A 20,000-nucleotide genomic window follows, 5' to 3' on the forward strand; every position below is an offset into this window, starting at 1 on the left:
GGTTGCTTGACTGCTGCCAATCAGTTGGTATTTCATTTTAATAACATAGTCCCAATTAGGCTGGAAAGATAAATGCAAGTTACAATTGGAAGTGCTATAAAGTAAAATCAGTTGACAAGGAGTCTTATTTCTTTTGACTTCCAAAACGACATATCCATAGAGATAGCCATAAGAGAGCAAGAACACATGTCAACATAATTTTAATGTTAACCATCATGTTGTATATAGTAACCTGTCATTGACAAGTCAGTAACTTTTACACTGTAATTCTTTAATGCAAAGAAAAAGTTAATACAATAAAATTACCTCCAATTAGGACTAAGATGCTTCTTTCTTTCAGTGTGATTTTAATCAGTCATATGTACCAGATAGCCATAAACATTAACGAGGGCCTTTCACGTTACCATTACATTGCATTGAGGACATTGCATTGTATATTTGGGCATAGATTCTCTCATGCTTATCCTTCCAGTGAAAATTAATTTACCCCACAGAATTAACATGGCAATGAGGCTAATTAAATGTATGGAATGGTCACTGAACTAAGCGGCTACATCTGCATGATATTTTCTTAATCATGCGGTAAGAGGAAAGACCCGTTTAGCTTTGGGATGTTAAAATTCTGAAAGTTTTAATATTTTAAGTCTTGCCAGGACAGAAAGGAGCATTTTCAAAATTGTTAAAGATGAAGCTGCAATGCAAAAATCACAAAAGACCATTTTGCACAAGGAAACTACACACATTTTGCACCTCAAACTATACACAGTTCTCCATGGGATCTGCTTGTACATGTTGGGGTGCTCTGATATGTTTTTTATATCTGCAGAATACATTTAAACATCAAACTACATACACTATTTTAAAATAATGACTGACATTCACAGGGATGTCAACTGTAACACTGTACAAAAGTGATTATGCTTCCTACAAAACACACCTGTTTGTTGTGCATTTTTGCATGCTGTATCCAAATGTTTTCAGAATTTCTCCATCAACCAGTTTTTTTGGTTCCAGTATATTTGTATGTCTTTATGCATTGCATGGAAAAGCGGTACCAAGGAACATGGAGCCCCTCTAATGTTGGGTAACTACTGCTGGACACCGAATGTTCCTGAGGCCAAATATATGCAAAACCCATACATTGTATGATTTAGAAGTATGTTTGTATACAGTTTAAGTGCAATAACAGGATTATTTATGAATAAGTAATATATAACTAATATAAATTATACATACTTAAAAACTGTGATAGAAAAAAGCTTAAAATATTTTAATTCAGCATAAACCGTACTAGAAGGTCCACCCATTTTAGGTTGCATTAGGCTCATTCACTCTGCATGAAAATGTTTTACATTCTGGAACACTTTTCAATTATTTAATTCTATTCTTACAAACTACCACCAGTGAGCAGTTTTCTGCATTTACGTTTTAGCATTAGCCTACACATTTATGGAGTTTCCCTGGGCTAACAATCTTCAATGACTCATTTTAACTGCACACACACAACTTGCAGCAGCCTCCGAGCCCAGAACTCCTGACAACTCCAGAAAGTGGTAGTTTTAATGCTTTAGTGATAGGAGGGCACAATTAGACTATACCTAATTGCCACACCAGTCCTGTGACCTTTGTACAAATAAATAACATTATCCCCAGCTTGCACATTCAGACAGGTTACGTAAGCCTGAATGATGTATAATGATTTACATGCCTTACAAGACAAAAAAGGGAAAAAAAAGTGTTACAGTTTCCAACTAATCTGTTAACTGGGCAAGCATGCAAACATTAGCAGTATGGTACAGAGGCACTTGACTCCAAGCATAGCATGAGGTCAGGCTCCATGCAGCACTGCTGTGATGATTAGGTCTGAACGGTTCATTAGCCATTACTTTTAGCAAAATCCTAGCTAAGCCCCATTGACAGTTTTTTCTGAGAACATCACATTAAAAATACATTTTTTTGTAACACTGAACGGAACATAACAGGAATTCTTGACATCATAAGACGTGATCATCTAAGAAACAATGATCAAGAGTTTGATACTATTATGATTTTGTATGAATAAAGTTTCCCATAAAACCCATCATATGTCATTTGTAGAAAAAACTGAAATAAATAATTCATTCTCAAATTTAAATTATTATTCAGAATGACACACAAGCCAGTTTTGTTGATTGTAGAAATCTATGTAGTATGCCCTGGTAATAGATTTCAAGTCCAGTCAAGTTCATTCCAGTTCAAAGAAGCCAAATTTATTGCAACATTCATAACACTGTGTGCCTGAGGAAGCAATATTTACTAGAAAAATTCAGTTCAATATCCTCATGGTCTTTGATAAAGTCATCCCGATCTCAATCGCAATAGCACACCTTCAACACAGCAGCACCCACATTGGTTTGGGTGCTTAACTTTTTTTGCATCCATTAATAGTTTGCCCACACGCATACACTGGTACATATTCAGCCATCTCCATGCAAACACAACAAAGACAGGGCTTAAACACAGTAAGCCCACAGAGGGTCAGAGACGAATACAGGGGCTATCGAGGCACTGCAGTAGAACTGGAACACATGCATGCAGAGGTAATGAAAACCTTTGAAAAGAAAAAAAAAATGATGAACAAGAACTAATCATTTTTACATGATGATACATAAAAAAAAAAAATCACAGCAAAAGATAAAGACTTCAAAGCAACAAGGGTAGAACTGAAGGCGGCAGGTTTGAAGTTATAGTCTGAAAGTGGGAAGTGTTTTTTGCGTCTGTATTGAGTTCTGGGATAATTGCACTGGTTTTGTCCATTGGCACACCGGAAGGGCATGGTAAGAGCTCACAATCTTCGAGTATCCCAAACACCTCTCCAAATGAAGGTGAACTAAAAGCCACTGCACCCAGAGGCACAGGTCAGAGTTCAAAGGCCGGAAAGCAGGAAGCTTCAGGATGGGTCAGGTCTGAGAGAAAATGAATTGCTCCAGCCATACCTGAGACAAAAAGAAAAAAACAGCCATTGTTTTCAGCTAGTATGCTTGCCAGAATGCCAAGTACGTTTTTGCCACCTTATAATGTGCCAATCCTTAAATAACCCTACAACAGCTTGGCTTTAATGCAGAAAGAAAAGAATGAACATGTGCTAAAAATTAGATCTGACAACTGCTGAGAACATGTCCTCAAATGGCAGATGAAGCTATACAATGTCATATGGCATGGTAATGGTGAATGTGTGTGTGTGTGTGTGTGTGTGTGTGTGTGTGTGTGTGTAGGGGGGGTGACTAGGGTTTGTGCCTACCACTCACCTCCAAAACTGGGTAAGAGGAGGTGATCCACCAATCATGGGCCACAGTTACTCTAGCTTGTATACAGGATAGCTTGTATAAGTGTTACTACGGCAACATAAAAAGGTAGGGCAGTAGATGAATGTGTTCAGGTGGAAGCTCCTCGAGAGTAGCTGCAGTTCAATCTGGAAGGCGTGGTGCTATACAACACCAGCGTTAGGCTATACTGTGACAGGCTACACACTCTTCTGCAGCCCTCGTCAATTAGGAGAACATGGATAGGCCCAGGGCCAAACAAGGCTTCATTACTGCACACTCAACGTAAAATCCTAAGAGCAAGTGGCTAGGTCAGGGGTTTGTTTTGGGACGATATCACAGATCCAGGATGTCCAATGAGGAACATCTACTCAACATGTGCACACTGACTTTCAAAAGCATAAGAAGTTTTAGCACCATTAGTACAAGTCCCCCCCCCAACCAGTTATTCAATTTAAGAAGTTATAAAGCAAGGACAAGGTAATCTTTTTAAATGTAAAAGTATTTTGACTTTTCTGCATTGCTGACTGAAATAATGAATATTGCATGCACTCAAAGCCCTTGGTAATCCCAAAACAGAGCAGCAAGCTCCTTTTGTATCTGTATGACAGACACTGTGGGTAATGAACAGCCCTTAAAAGGCTGATACTCAAGATTTTTACCATTTCTGCGCATTGTCTTCTCCAATATGTATACAGATCTTGCTTCATTCCTCCACTACAAAAGCAAGGGTTTTGTTACTGATGACAGCCTAGCATGCAAACACAAAAGCCACATAATAGAGAAATTACAGGCATTTCTACATGCCTTTTATTTTCCTGCAGACAATAGCTGCTTCTGATTTTTTTTCCCCCGATGCAAAAATACGCCACAGTTCTTTAAGGACAAGAAAGGACAGGCAAAATGACTATTGACTATCTATTTGCAATTGGCCTTTGTTGAAGTCAAAGTCATTAGAAACTGCAAAAGGCTTTGACGAGCCTCAGTAATTACGGCGATGATTACTCCAGTTCCTCTTTTTAAGGCTGGGGGAAGAAAGAGCTGGAACTGTGTGGGTGACTGGAGGGGGATGTGTTTGAGGACGTGAATTCGAGCTTTACCTTCAAAGAGGGAATACGGTCGGTCTGGAATACGGCAGCCGTGAGTTCCGTAGTCTAGACACCACTCAGCAAACTACAATGCAAACAAGTGAGCGCACACAGTCATTAAAATATGAAAACCATGTCACCCTCCTAATTTTTGCTTATATTAAAACAACAAGATCAAAATGAGACTAATCTCTGGGGGTGGTTTGACAATAATCTGACAAACAAAAAACAAGAATAATGACTATATGACACAGTATTTCAGTATTTCAAAGCCATTTTTGCTGGTCCAGTCACCATGCCCACAGCTGGGTCCACTGGCTGTAATTCAGTGCTGCAAAATAACTACAGCCGTAAAAGGTTACCATGGCAACGTGGGAACAACAGAGCCCATTTCTCTTTCATTACTCAAGCGGCTGGACAGATAGTGGTGATTACCTGTGCTCTAGTAGGAAACCAGTAGGGCCAGCACCAGTAGGGAATGAGCAGCAGCAGAATCCAACCCCAACCACCCCACCCCCCTTTTTCTTTTTTTTTTTTTACACTTGCCACTGTACTTTAGGAAAATGTCCCCTCCTCATCCCCAACCTCAGCAGAGGGAGGGAACAACAGAATGCAGAATATCTGTCCTAAACGTAAACTGAAATATGTGGAGAAGCACCTAAAAAAAACCCCCCACAAACCCAAACAACAAAGAAATTGATCCAACACAACCACATGTGCATGCAGCTCCTACTACTATACTACAGAAGAAAGGCATGTGAGGGTGTACCTTGCAGGCGCGGTACAAGTATTTGGGCTCCTGGGTTAGCTTGTAGAGTGAGAGGAAGGTGTAGGCATTCCCGGCTGTGCCGTGGCAGATGCCATAGCCCTTCCGCAGTAGTCCCCTCTGCCAAATCACCTCTCCACACTCCACTGCATCCTTTAGGTACTTATCATCCTTAAATACCTGAAGAAATGTGGGCATGCCCACATGCGCGTGCACACACTCTAGATGAGGCAGTTACAATACAACAGTAATTGATTACTCTTGCTTACATTTATACTACCTAATTTAATTTCTTTCTTGAAAGCCACCTTTCACTTCATCTTTAGACAGCACTCAAGAGGTTGGGTCATTTAAACATTTTGATTGTAAAGAATGTCAAACTAATTCTACATGAGTTACAGTAGAAAATGCTTAGAGAGTAAGCCCATTCTGCTCCTTTAAATACACAGTGACTAGTCTTCCTGTGTCTCTGGAAAGCGTAAAAGTTCCAACCTGGCTCAAGAAAGGCATGCTGCAGAGATGCAGTTTATGAATATAATGCATGGTCAGTTTCCCCTCAGTTAGCCCTTAGGCACTTTGATAAAGAGTGGCATAGAGAGAAATGCAGAGAAAGGGGGGGGGGGGGGGGGTGCAAGAAAATGAGGCATCTGTCCACAACAAGTGTAAAGGAATGATAAACCAAGAAAGCATTTCAGCAGAGAACCATAGTAAATTAGAAAAAAAAAAACGATTGCATTCCAGACTTTTACATACAAGCAAAGTATCTTCTTGGATAATTAGGTAAAATTAAGCACCAAATGACTGCAAATAAAATTCTTGTAGAAGTGTGTAATCAACAAGCAATTAAAAACATTACTACATACAAGCTTGTTTTCAGTTTGCTGAACAGCACCTAATGGTTAACTACAGCTCCATTAAACTGTAATTAAAAAGGTATAGTAAAACATTTATTTACAATTATGGCATTTAGCTGACCCTTTTTATCCAAAGTGACTTACAACTACGTCTGAATACAACTTGAGCAATTGAGCGTTAAGGGCCTTGCTCAGGGTACCAACAGTGCCAACTTGCTAGTGGTGGGACTTATAATTGGCAGGTTGCCAGTTCAAGTTGAGTACCTTAACCAATGCGCTACCACTGTCCCTAACAATTTTACTCTAAGGACAATGGCAAACAATCATCCTAAGTGTATATCTATATACTTAAATATAAATTAAATATTTCGATCAAAGTTTTTAGGTCTGACACTTAAAAACCACTAGATGTCACTATGTGCCGCTTGGTTCCACATTTGAGACAGTGGGGGGGGGGGGGCCACGTTTGATATTCAACAGGAGACGGTTTCAGCTCCTGACCTTGCTGTGTGAGCTACAGGTTTAATAGCCAAGCTGCGAGAACTGAATTCTTTATTACATTAAAACGTGTCTGAATCTACTTCATTCGCTGCTGGTCATCCATCGCCATAAGATCATTGCATTCAATCATTCCGATTAGCTCCCTGTGCTTATTTCTGATGCTGATCATTAAAGAGGCACTGCAAAAACAGCACCACCAAATTTTCTTTGTGACAGAGAGAGCACAAGACAGACGGAGAGGCAGAAACAGATATTTTTAACTCCCGGCAGGGCTTATTTAAAAATTGTATAGCTTGTCTTTGAATGGAAGTCATATCCTCATCATATGTCCACACACTGGGAAATCATTTGCATTGAGCACCTAGTGTTAGCGCTTGCATGCGTCTGTCTCCTGAATGTTCATATTAAAAAATAAATAAATGATATGCAGTGTGCGCACACTCCACTCACCTTATGGGCCATAATGAGCATGTGCACTATACCTGGTGCTCCATGGCACCAGTGGACCAGCCTGTCGGTGTCATTGCTGAGGGATGATGGATAATTGCCCGAGCGGAATCTTTTGTGCCTTACGTAGTCTATGCTGGGCCGAACCAGCTCACTCAGAATGTCAGGATTCACCTTGGCCAAGGGCTAGAGAGAGAAAGAGAGAGGGGTAAAGAATGACAAAGACTAATTTAAATTAAAAAAGCAAACGAACAAAAACAAACAAACATTCTTAGAATCTTACCTCTTGGTTAGACAGAAAAAGAGGTGGGAGATGATACTGGCATGAGAGAATTAAAAATCCTTTAAAACACTTCTATAGTCTGTTGCTACTGGCAACAGCAACGCACTTCAAACAATCCATCCTAAGCTCCAGAAATTATTTCTTCCCATTTTTTCACTGTGCAAGTAGCACAGAACTGATTTTTTCTTCATTATGTTCGTCACCAAAAGGAAACAATTATTTCCCACATCACTGCATCAGTACATGTAAGGCTAAAACTTGCAGCCTTAAACTTGCAGGATACAAATTTTCTACAAAAATGTGGAAAGTGCTGTAGTCCACTTGCACGATCCCCCTCTGCAAGCTCAAACTGAGCCCCATGAGGGACCAGGAGATGTAGCCAGGTGAGGACACTGCTGGGGGTGGGTTTCTGCCTAGCCTGCTGCCACTCTGTGCAATCAATCAATCATAGACACCATAGGACCACATTTCACCTGACTGCTGGCAAGTCTCTCAAATGACAGTAGCATTACTACTATGGTTGCCAGCATACACAACACCACCAATCCCTGAACAGCTGCTTTTAATTCTGCTAATGCAACAGCTGATACAGGAACACGCTGAACATCTGCTGCTGCTGCTGGACATTCTGCTAGAGCGCCATTCAAAAGCACAATTGAGTATGTGGAGCCAACAAAACCTCCTACAAACACACCCTGTGCCATTACAAAGACAGCACATGGTATTATGCTGAGCACTGAAGCACGTCCTCATGCGTCAGTGTGACGCACATCTCCACTGCCTTAGCAACTAGAAGTGAACCACACCCAATTGGCTCGCAGGGTCTCTATGGTCCATGCATGTCTATTTTGTGCCTGCCTTCCTCTACTTGGTCCAGCGGTACAGGGACTGACTACAAACATAATTCAGTTCATCAATAATTCAGTTCCTGGTTTGGAAGCAATCCAATGGCAACCTGGTGGGAATTTCTGAGGTATAATTTCTGAATAACTGCAGTGGTCATGAAAGCTAAAATGTAGACTGCTTTTGCTGTGGGTTTTTAAAAAAAAATTTTTTTATTACACAGCAATTCAGAGGTGTTCGCAGGAGCTGAAGCAGTTGAAATATGCTCATCTGTGAGGGACGAGGTCTGATTATTGGGTGGAGGACAGACTAAGCCAAGAGGATAGAAAAAGGTAATGGAGAGAGATGGGGAGAGACCTAAATGTAAAAAAAAAAAAAAAAAAAAACCTCAGAACATTGCTGGTGCTCCTGTTGCTGGTGCAGTCATTTCTGTCTTATGTACAGGGCCATATTTACAATGTGCAAGCACAGCAGAATCACACACACACACATTTATATTAAAGAGGTAGACTACTTTCTGCTGCTTGTATTGCAATGTCTATATAAATGTGGCCATTTTTGGCTAATTGAATGGCTATAGAAGGCTTCGGTGAAACCTATTTAAGTGGGGATTAGGGTTCAGAGGAGGAGTAGGTATGGAGAATAATACCAGAAGAGTATGGAAACCAACAGAGAACCAGAGACAGCACTGATTACCGTCGTAAAGTTATCAGCTCTCTCAACCTACATAAAAACTTGGTGCACAATAGATGACAAGTTTGACTCCCTACAATATACTCAGTCTCTGGGTCTCATGCATCCCAGAGAAAGACTTTCCTTCCCAGATTTGTGACCGAGCTGTGATACAAATCAGAAAAGGACCCCATGTACATAAGAACCTTTTCTGTCCATAATCCATTCTCTCTCTCCTCTTGGGAGAGGATTTCGCATTCTACCAAGTGAACCAAATTGGGTTAAAAATGCCATGATTTACTACATGTACTTTAGATACAGTTAATCAGTTATATTAAAACTGTATGTTGAGTGACCTCATCCAAAATAAATCCTGTAGGCAACTGGATGCTCAAAATGAAGCAGTGGTTGTTTGTGTCAGCTAGAAGATAATGTTCAGGAACGCAGGGCTGTGGGCCAGCTATGGCTCAGCAGTCTCTTATGAAAATGAAATTCATGTCCAGTGCCATAAAAATGCCCCATAAGTTATTCACCAGCTTTAAGGGCTCCCTTATCAATCAGCCACAACTCCTGATAAAATTAGCACATTTTACAACAATTCCAGGCAGTGGTTTTAAATGGAAAAGAGTGAAGGAATACAACCAATTCACAGCATTTACATATTGCATTACACACTATATACTGTATTAAATGTTGATTTTTTTAAAAATGGATTTCTCAGTGAGCAATAGCTGAATAGGTGACTCAACACTGGCATTAAACCTACTCCCAATCCAGCATCCAGACCTTTTCACACGTTTCACACTGATTGTCGTGGTCTGACAATGGGTGTTGCACTCATATATACGTGTCCGGCACCATGAATCACTTCACTGAACCAATTAAACGCTGACGTTCAAGCTTGAGAAAGACAAAAGCACTGCATGTATGTGCGCACCTATGCCCACATGGATGTACTCACACGGTCACACCACACACACACACACCCCTGCACCCAAATTTATTATGAAAGCAAGGACATGATGAATTTATAGAGATACTAAATTTTTGGATGGTGTTTGTGTGTGTATGAGATCAGGCATCTCTTACACAATCAGCTTCTCATCAGCTCCTATCCAACTAAGAGCTGGATAAAAAGGGACAAGCGAATCTACTTTGATGATGTAATTAGTCAAAGAATGCTTGTGCACAAGCAGCAGTAAGAGCTGAATGTGCTTGAGGCCAACATCACTTCTCTACAAATCTGGCCCAGCGTGAGAACGCCCCCAGGCCCTCACTCACCTGCAGCAGCATGTAGTAGATGCCAGCCAGGCCGTGTGCTGCGCCAACGTACTGCTTCTTATGCCACTCGTAGAGCAGTGGGCATCGCTCCGTCTTCTTCTCCTCTTTAGACAGATTCTTCCCTGACTCCAAAATGGCTGTCACCACCTGAGAAGCAGAGCAACAGAAACAAACGATTTAGAGCCAGCCCTCAGAAGACTAACCTCACAAGAAGTGTCAGCTGCCACAATAGAACGTTGGGCTTAAATTCAGTGACCAACCATGGGTGAGCTATGCTTGGAAACAATACACATTCCACCTGCCTCTGTGGCTGGGGAAGCGTAAACCCCAGTAAAAGCATCTTTCAGTACAGGAGGTTTACTACTCCTTTTAACAATCAAAAATATGCTTTACCCACCAATGCTCCCCTGGGAGAAAGCAAGAAGCCACAGGCTCTCGAATAGGCTGAGGCAGAGTCAGCACTCCCATAAGCAGCGTGCGCTGCAGTGTTCCTGCCTGCCCGAGGAGCTCCGCTTCCCGCTGGAGCCACAGCAAGCTCATGCAATGCCTGTCAATTTGACATGCTCGCGTTATGAAAAGAAACATGACAAGCTCCCACAGCAGGCCCATGCTGCAGGCGGTGGGGCAGCCGTCACTGAGTAACTAACCCCCACCCCACGAAAATGGTCCCATGCTACGGAGAGCACAGATGCAAACGAGAGAGAAAACCGGCACTGAACAGGAGAAAAGGAATGGAACGCTAAAGGAAAGGACTGCGAGAATCAGAATGTAAATCAATCTAAGAGGACAAGTAAGACAAATCACAGAAATCCAAGTGATTAAAAAAGAAAACATTACCAGTAAACTTCACATAGTGGACTGCACAGCTAATGAACAGAAGCAGGGCCAGTTGGCCTTAATATAATTTATTTTTCATTCTCTCCATTTTCTCCCTTTGTCTTGGTCAGCATCTTTCCTGGTCTCCCAGGGCGTGGGGGCTGCTACACACTGCAGGTCAGAGTCCAGGTAAGGAGCTATGGGAGTGGAGAGAAACTGAGCCCACCACTGAGGAAAGTGCTGATTCAGACCCTGAAGCCATTTTCACCCCACACAAACTGCTATTCTTCTTCATCATCTATTCTTACTACTCACAGTGCACCTTCACACAGTGTTCTAGGACTAATGTTTAAAAGTGCAGATTTTATTTATATATCTATATAAATTATTATTATTATTTTTTTTTAAACCCTTGCTACCATGCTAGCAGCACAAATGCAAAAATGTAGAATTTCCAAACTGCATGAGGCAAGGCTTCAGACTCATGGAGTCAGGTAACGCTCCCTCATAGTGAACAGCAGCATTCCCGCACCCCCGCGCACCCCCCGGCCTCTGAAAAATGATTTTCTTGACCCAATCTGACACTTCAGAGTTCACCCACTTCAGTAATATTAATGAAGTAAGTACAAGTATAATAAAATAGCATGGTTGTATAAATAAGGGGAAAGGTTATATAGGGAACCTGTTAAAGGGTATTTTGAGCATCACTTTCCCTAGACTATGGTTCTAAAATGTTGTAAATTTTGTTCTACTTTAAGAAAGTAAGATTAGGTCCTGGACCCAAATTCTCTGTTAAGATGATTTCTGTAAAGCTGCTTTGTTTCAAGACATTTTGTAAAATGCACTATAAAAAAGTGAATATAAAACTCAGATTTGAGGAGTCACTGAGCAAAGAAAAAAAGCAATAGAATTCCCTCAAGGCTAATACATATTAATGACCAAACATCACCATATAAAGATGTAATTAGCCTTTTTTTTTTTTTTTTTTTTTTTTTTTTTTTTAGAGAGATATCCATAAACATATGATGAATAGGCTCCTAGAACTGTGTGTGGTGTTTCTCTCCAACTCAAACTCTATATGCAAGAATTTGCTCATCATTCAACAATATTGAAGATGGCAGTCATGTCAGACTTGAAATAGTAAGCTGCACTGCTAAACATCCATTCTGCAAATATATGGGCAGATTTACTATTCATATAATGCAGGATAAGTCTATTTACATGCCCTATTTAAAAATGTATGTTACATATATCTCTGCTAAGCCCATCCCACATACAGTGGTGAAGATGACCATGGCTAATCTACTTTATCCTTGTATCTGAGATTATCCCATCAAGTTTGAGGCCCATGAGCATAGAGACACAGAAATGAGCAGTTATGGACAGCATTGCAGATTTCACTGAGCCACAAAAGAGACGTGAGAATATTATCAAGGGCGGAGGATTTAAGAAGCTAATGGAAACTCTGAAGAAGTGTGTGTTAGACACATGATGGGAGAGAGTCACACCACACTAAATACTGCTTAAAGTCTTTAGATGAGCAAATCCATGGCTGTATATGACATTCCAGGGGTGGGGAGGGGGGGAGACGAGTGGCTGTTGTATATAACATTGCAGCAAACATGAGAGAGTAAAGATACATGAACTGACGATCAATTCTGGGAGATTGTGCAAATGGGATCACTGCAGAAGGCATGCATTGCAATTGTGCATTAAAGCACTGAAAGCCAAGCTCACTGCAGAATATGACAGGAGGTGGGAGCTGACAGGAATACTTTAAAGCAATCCACATTTCTCAAGCTGCATTTTAAAAACCACCCATTCTTAGATGGTTACAAGGAGAAGGAGATAGCCATGCTGCTGCTGATGTCAAAGAACAAGGAGAGAGACCGTCACTGACTTGGCAAGCAATGAAGACATACCTGCAGGATCAAACAAAACTTGACGGAGCCACTGAACTGCCGTACAGGAAACAAGGACTGCTATCCAAAGCTGTCCAGACTCCAAACATGTACTCTGCATCCCCTCTACGTCCACATCACTGGAGCGAATATTCCCAAAGGTTGGCTTCATTGTTAACAAGTCCCGAAGTTCTCCTCTTCTCACTTCTCCCATGTAATGTGGACAAACACTCTCCCTTTTCCACATGTCAAAGCTGAATAATAAACTGCATAACATGGGGAATTTGGATGGATGGAACTCATATTTGATTTGATATTCAGATTTATATCTGCTTTAGACATATTAGCTACTTGGCAAGGGACTGACTACTGAATGTTCCTTGTAAAATCAGGACTTTATACACCATTATCCAAAGCATTTGTTTGATCTGGAAACTCTTAGGAAAGAACAGTCACAGTCTAACAAGAGAACTCTTTAAATAGAAATGTGTGTGTCAGGACACTTCTTCCAATGCTTCATGTCTGCCTGTCTCGGTCACTCTCCAAGGGGTCCTGCCTTACTCTCAGCAGGCTCTAAGAGGGACTCAGCTGCCTGCTAGCTTCTTTCAGTCTGTGGCATTGCATTAAAAATAGTTTTTTTATCTACAAATGTCAGAGTAACACGGGCAGAGAGAGCAACAAAAAGTGTAAGTGTGTGTGGGGTGTTTCTGCTCAACTGCCTTCGGCCAGTGTGTGTGATGTCATTTATAACTTGTGATGAACAAAGAGAATGAAGAGCTCAAGTGGCTGCACCTGTGTGTCTAACATATATGCGATATAGATTTATCAACTGTTTGCTCTACATATATTCCTGTTCCTTCCATGTACTCAGTACACAATCCAGCACCCCAGCCCAAATCCTATAGCCTGGAGACTGCTGCCACAGACCCACTGGCTCTATGGCTCCAACCATGGTATAATAAAACACACACTGAACTTGCATTCTCTCAGTCCTCTCTCCACTCCAACAAAATACAAATATGCCGACACACACATGGAAACGCATGCATATGCACACAGCACAGTAACTGAAACAGCCAAAATTCTCCACCACAAACCCCTTGGGACCCGCAGACCATTCACACTTTTATTCGGTTTCAGGTCCCTATAAACTGTGCAAGGTAAGGTGGTCTTTACAGTGCTTTATGAATGGGTTCAGATGCACTGAGAACTGAGACAGAACAAGAAGAATGAACTCTCTAGAGAACCTTCACAACTGTGTTGAAAACCCCTAATCTAACAAATGTGTTGGATCTAGTTCAATGACTTAGGAAAGCAAGCGTTCCTTAAAATCCCCCCCACCCCCCAATCACCACCACAAAGAAACAACACTTTACTGTAAATCACTTTAAATGGGCTTACATGAAGACTCAGTCCCATTACAGTTCCCATGAGGTGATGCCTAACAGAGGATGCTTTTTTTTTTTCTTCTAAGGAGCCATCCATACCCCTACTATGTATGGGCAACCCAAATGGCCCGTTACCTTGGCAATGGTGCCGTCATCCACCGTGTCTGGGCCAATCTCTTTGTTGACATAGAGCAAGGCGTAGAGGTAGCCAGCCCGCCCATACAGGAGCTCGTCTGGGATCTCCGTGTCTTGACTGATGACTGAACGCTGGAGCTGCAGCAGCCTGCAAGATCCCAAGCATTATACAGAGGCAAAAGGGATGTAAGCAAAGAACTATCAACTCTCAATACAAATGCATCTAGCCCTTCAAGAGATGAAAAATAAGGGAGCTCATTTTAGAAACATGCAAGCTATTAAGCAGATGGGCTGCCCAGCAAGAGGCTATTGAAGACTGCCAAAAAACTAGCATCACATTCAGCTGGGAAATGGAGTCTAAAGAAAGCCATGCTGCAAGAGCAGAGCCAAGAGGGACATTGAGAGAGGGAGGTAAAGAGAAGAAAGAGGGAGAGAGATAGGGAGGAGAGAATGGACCTAAGCAAGCATGAGAGAATAGATGGCATGGTGGCAGTAGAGCAGTGGTCACTAGCCACTGGATCGTGATCGACAGGTCGAGCTCTGAGATCTCCCATGTTAATCATATCAGTCATATGAGTAACATGACTGTGGAAGTTACCACATTTTCCATAGCTGCATCAGCATTTATTAGCTAGACAGTTATGGCCCCTGAGAAGGTGCCATAGAAACAGAACAAGGGCATATGACTTTTCACTTTGCTTTTTAAGGACAAAACTATTTGCTTTTTTGTAAACAAAGTGTAGTATTGCCCAAGAGAGGTAACTGGGAACACAATCAACAATGCAAGAACACTTGAATGGTTCAATTCAACTAATGTTAAAGAGCTTCACATAAAGACTCACTTAAAGACTTAATGACTTTGGGGTTTTTTTTGTTTTGTTTTGTTTTTTTCCAGATCACCAGGAGGAAAAACAAACATTGTTGGTTATTTTCATGTTATTCACCCAAAGGACACGCAAAAATGTTCACAAATGAAGGTGATGGCAATCGCTGTTGACTGCTTATTCAGAAACTGAACAAGGATGAAATCAGCCACAATTAAACTGCCACTTTGAGATGCAACTGTACCAGCTGTATTTTTTACGTAACTGGAGGCTACAGAATCATGAAATACGAAATGGAAATGGTTTTTGAAATGGAGCTGTGGCCAAACATTTATGCTAGTAGATCTCTAATGTGTTCCAATTTCAAAAGATGATTTTATTTTTAAAAAGGTTGATGAATACTGCTGTAGAGTGACAGAGATGACAATCACAGAGATGGTGAGAAAAACAGAGTGAGGGAGAGACAAAGTGGGAAACAGAACCAGGGGAGGGAGCCATTTAATTTCAGTGGCTGAGCAAGATTAGAGTTTACAGCACGTGTAATCAGTCTCATGCTGGGAGCTGCGGAGTTACACTGTCACGCTGCCAGAAGAGAGAACAGTGCACAGCATGTAGTCCTGCAGAATAACACACCACCTCCTAGCACATCCACCCACATAGCACACCCACCCAGACAAGGGGGGGGGGAGTGAAGGACAGCAGACATGACGGCGAGGCTCGGGCTTATTGGACTCTGACTGGCACCCAGCCTAATAGGAACAAACCACAGCGGGATCTCAGAATGCCAGATCAGATAGCAAGGAACACACAAATCTCTGATCTCATACTCCTGCGTGCCTGTGAGGCCTGGAAAACAGTTTGATTTGGAGATGTTCTTCAAATCACTGATCTTACAGCAGCTTGGAAGCAAGAGAGTTTTAAACATATAGCAGACTGAGTGACTCAGAAGCAGGAGAAGATAAGGAGAATGACAATGAGAAAGGAGGCTGTCATACTTGGCGACACACTCCTTGGATTCAGCTTGGTTCTTCAGATGGTGGTGGATGACAGCAGCCACGGCCAGCGGCCCGGCATCTCCACACAGGAATGTGATGCGGCGGCCGTTCAGGTTGCGTAGAGTGCGCTTAACATAGTCGAGAGCACGCTGCAGGTGAGAGCTGTCATAGCTCACCCTGTGCAGCTGCAGGTACAGCAGGGAGATTCCTAGGGCACAATGACACCCACAGCCATTAAAGCAACAGCACATCTTATGGACATCCTTGTAATGTGAAAAACATTCCCGCTGAAATTTAGCAGTGCACTGGGATGAAGTAAAAGAAAATCAAAGGATTGACAGTTGCAGATTCCTCTCTGTCTTTTATACTTCCAAACTAATGAGGCCTCCTCACCTGTCCAGCCTGTGTAGGTGGAGAAATCATGGGGGTCTGCAGTCTTCAGCCCCTCCTCCATCTGCTGGAGAAGATCTTTGATTTTATTTTGTACTTTCTTCTGGAAAGCTTCGCTGAACTGTTAAGGGAGGTAGGGAGAGAAAAAGCTAGAAACTACATCTTGTCATTTGGTTAACCAGTACATCCACAGTTGTTCTCAATATTTATGTTCTACAAGCCAAGATTAATATGTAGAAAGAACACAACTAGGCAGTATTTGAAATGCACAGAGCAGAGTTAGTGTGAAAAGCAGAATACCCAGCATACAGACTTCTGGGACCTCAGAGTATCTTTTATGAGAAGCCTAAATCACTCGTAGCTATATATATCCTTCATAGTCTTGATAAAGTCTTAATGGTTACTAAGGTCTACAATATAAATCCTCGCATTTTGCAATATCTGTGAGAACAGTGCAGTCTGTCTTGATCTTAGTCCAAGTTTACATAAATGACCACATAATGGTCAGACAGATATGAAGAAAACAAAAAAAAAAAACAAAAAAAAAAACACAAACAACCAACAACAACAACAACTTTCTCCTGAGTCCCTGCAATGCTATTAATCAAAATCCACTAAAATCAATGCTTTTCTCTCAGATTATCTCTGGAGGATTTCTATTTTGACAGACCAACATAGATCAACAGGAAGAGAGCCAACATATCTGCACGCCAACAAGTGTTTATGCCATGTGGCAGCAAACAGCATAAAGGCTTCTGAACAGAGTGCGAGTGTCAGAGGGTGTCTGCAATTCTCTCTCGCATATAAAACACACACCTTTTCAGAACCTCTTCTGCAAGGCTGAGTTTGTGCTGAAAAGGGAAGTGCTGGGGGGTTGAGAGAAACGCACTGATCATGTTGGCAGGTAGCGACATCTGCAACAGCACCACATCTGTGCACTGAATGCTATTGAAAGATGAGTGTCAGCACCCCCACCTATCAAAGTATGTACTCAGACCGCTCCACCACAGCAGTCACACAGTGAGAGGCAGACCACACTGCACAGAACACCAGAGAGTGCCAAGTAGCAAAGGGCTTTGTAGTGGGAGGTCTGCAACGTCAGACCAAGGAGGAAGGTGCTTATTCCAGTTAAGAGAGCCATATGTGGTGACAGATGTTGGAACTTTTAAAATGTAAAATCTGAAGAAGACATGCTACAAGGAAAATTGGAAAATCTCCAGGGTCAAATTCTATGCGTTTAGGTAAAAATCAGATGAGTGTCCTGATGTGGGAGGAAAGTGTGATTGCAGATGTGACGGCTTATGTAAACAGATTTTAAGACACAGGCAGAATATATTACTCTAATGTCACTTTGTGTAATTTTACATTACTAACATTTTACAGTACACAAGCTCCAAATTAACCCAAATAAGTGTACAATTTTAATCCAATATGTTGCCTGTTAGAGTATATCGGGTGACATCCATTTCAATCCAAATAATTAGCTTATCACACATTGTGTTGCAGGTGGAGCTCCAGAACATGACTTGATTCCTCCCCTTGCCAAAGAAATGGCACTAAGAAAATAAACAGTGTTTAATATAATGCATTTTGGTCAGTAGAGGTAAGACACCACATTTTCATCATTTCATCCTTCCTCACCTTCCTTCCTCTTGATGCCCAGAGGATCTTCAGATATTCAAGATATTGAGGACAACAGACTCCTAAATGTGGTTTCTCATCACTTGACTGAGCCAATCCATAACAGGCTGCAATTTTGCCTATACCATGTTAGTGCCTGACATCATCGATGGAATAAATTTATTTGTTTGGAGCTATGCACTCTGCTTTCAAAATATCACAGCTTTATTATATTTGTATAAATATATGGTAATGTGAGTCTACAGTCTCTAATCTGTGGGGTGAAATAAAACTTAGCAAACCAATTTCTCTCCTTGTGGAATCAGATGTGCTGGATCCAATAATGTGGTGTTTTGTGCCAAACTAATTGCGACCGAGAGCACTCCTATTCACCGGCTCCTCCTCGTCTGCTCCCAGGTGTGAAAGCCCACGGCCCGGTGCCTGCTTGGGCAGCGCATGCTTTGGGGAGATAAACTCTCCTTGCAGTCTACATAACAAAAGGAGCACAAGGGCAGCTGGTAGTGCCATGGTGGAATTGCCCCAGAGCATGGTGAAGTGAAGCAAATGGAACTCTGAGGGAAACACAGACCTCAAAGCGCTCCAAGTTTTCATCATTGTGTGTTTAACAATCTCAATGTCAAATCTGGGAAAAAACATTATAATATTAATTGAAATTAAAACAAAATTGTGGAAAGTACCCAGCACTAAGCCCAAGTCAAAAGGATTCTCAAAAGTGTTAAGAACACCCTGTCCTTTCACATCCAAGCCATGTGTAGAATGGATGTTAAGTGACAGAATGTATGGTTGCTCCTTAGTGGGTGCCAGGTAGGAGAGGCTTAATGAGAAATCACATAACCTTCCTATTCCATGCCATATCTATGTACACCTTTGCTTAGACTGTCCCTTACATAGCTTTTATTTCAGGGTTTAGATGACGTTATACAGAAGATCATCAATTCATTTATATGTCTTAGGAAAATAGCTCAGTGCTTAATGGGGATGAGTACTGGATGAATAATGAATGATTGTAAATAATCCAGTCAGAAATTAAAGGTTTTTAACAACCGTTTGAAGAAACTGAATAATGAGTATACACAGTTGAGTTGCAAATGCAGTCCACATCATATACAGAATTAACTACACATTTCACCACAGAGATCTAGAGAAAAAAATATTATGAAACTCATAATGGCTGAATCAAAAGCATTTGCATAGGCCACATCACTTTTACTGCTAACAGCAAGAAAGCCGTCCTTGTTGGTTTAGCTTCAGCTATGAGCAAATGTCATGAGATAAAGGCTTAATGCAAAATAAACAACACTGAACTGTGGAATCTATTGGGATGAGGTAGAAATGTTGCTGACTACCTCAACACCATCATATAATTTTGCAAACTAGCTTCTATCAAGTGGACTGAGGGCTTCAATCTGCAAGTCGGTTCCTAACTTCACAAGCAACAGGCCGGAGACAATCCGGATTCAGAACAGGTCATTCCTTTCAATCAGTCTGAACATCACCACCTGCCATAGCTGTATCAGAAGCCCTCTGCAGTAGCCCCCTGTTCACCTATGACTCACCAAACTTCTCAGTAATTGCATCATCTAGTTTGATGAGGATGCTACAGTCTTGCGGCTCATGTCCAACAACAAAGATACTGCCTACAGAGAAGTGGTGAGAGCTGAAGTCCTGGTTGAAGGAGAAAAATCCTTCTCTTACCCCTCACACTAACTGCATGCAACACACCCATCTAGACATAGGCTACAGAGCATGTAGGTCAAGTCCTCTAAACTTAGGAACAGCATCTTCCCAGACTGCTGACCAGAACTGCCAAATGGATACTTTATACAGTCAGACTAAACTTGCCTAACCTACTGAACCTAGTCACTTTGTGTAC

The 20,000-nt window shown here is 41.5% G+C and overlaps 1 protein-coding gene across 4 annotated transcripts in view; it reads right to left on the reverse strand.

Annotated features, from left to right (window-relative positions):
• Nucleotides 1-2,227: 2,227 nt before the first annotated feature.
• lancl2 (LanC lantibiotic synthetase component C-like 2 (bacterial)) overlaps nt 2,228-20,000 on the reverse strand; it is a 20,596-nt gene continuing 2,823 nt past the window's right edge. The window contains exons 2-10 of one of the 4 annotated variants that reach the window (XM_081696840.1): nt 16,490-16,607; nt 16,097-16,304; nt 14,278-14,425; nt 10,038-10,184; nt 6,962-7,144; nt 5,160-5,336; nt 4,403-4,475; nt 3,965-4,019; nt 2,228-2,975 (exon numbers count right to left, since the gene is read on the reverse strand). In XM_081696840.1, the coding sequence (XP_081552966.1) occupies nt 4,009-4,019; nt 4,403-4,475; nt 5,160-5,336; nt 6,962-7,144; nt 10,038-10,184; nt 14,278-14,425; nt 16,097-16,304; nt 16,490-16,607 (1,065 nt within the window). In that variant the 3' untranslated portion in view covers nt 2,228-2,975; nt 3,965-4,008. Of the gene's footprint in view, nt 2,976-3,964; nt 4,020-4,402; nt 5,337-6,961; nt 7,145-10,037; nt 10,185-14,277; nt 14,426-16,096; nt 16,305-16,489; nt 16,608-20,000 lie in introns of all 4 variants that reach the window. The other 3 variants (XR_014117046.1, XM_027005912.3, XM_027005914.3) reach the window with 3 other exon arrangements.

The sequence above is a fragment of the Electrophorus electricus genome, chromosome 14 (genome assembly GCF_041902795.1).
Source record: "Electrophorus electricus isolate QZ-2024a chromosome 14, ASM4190279v1, whole genome shotgun sequence".
NCBI lineage: Eukaryota > Metazoa > Chordata > Actinopteri > Gymnotiformes > Gymnotidae > Electrophorus > Electrophorus electricus.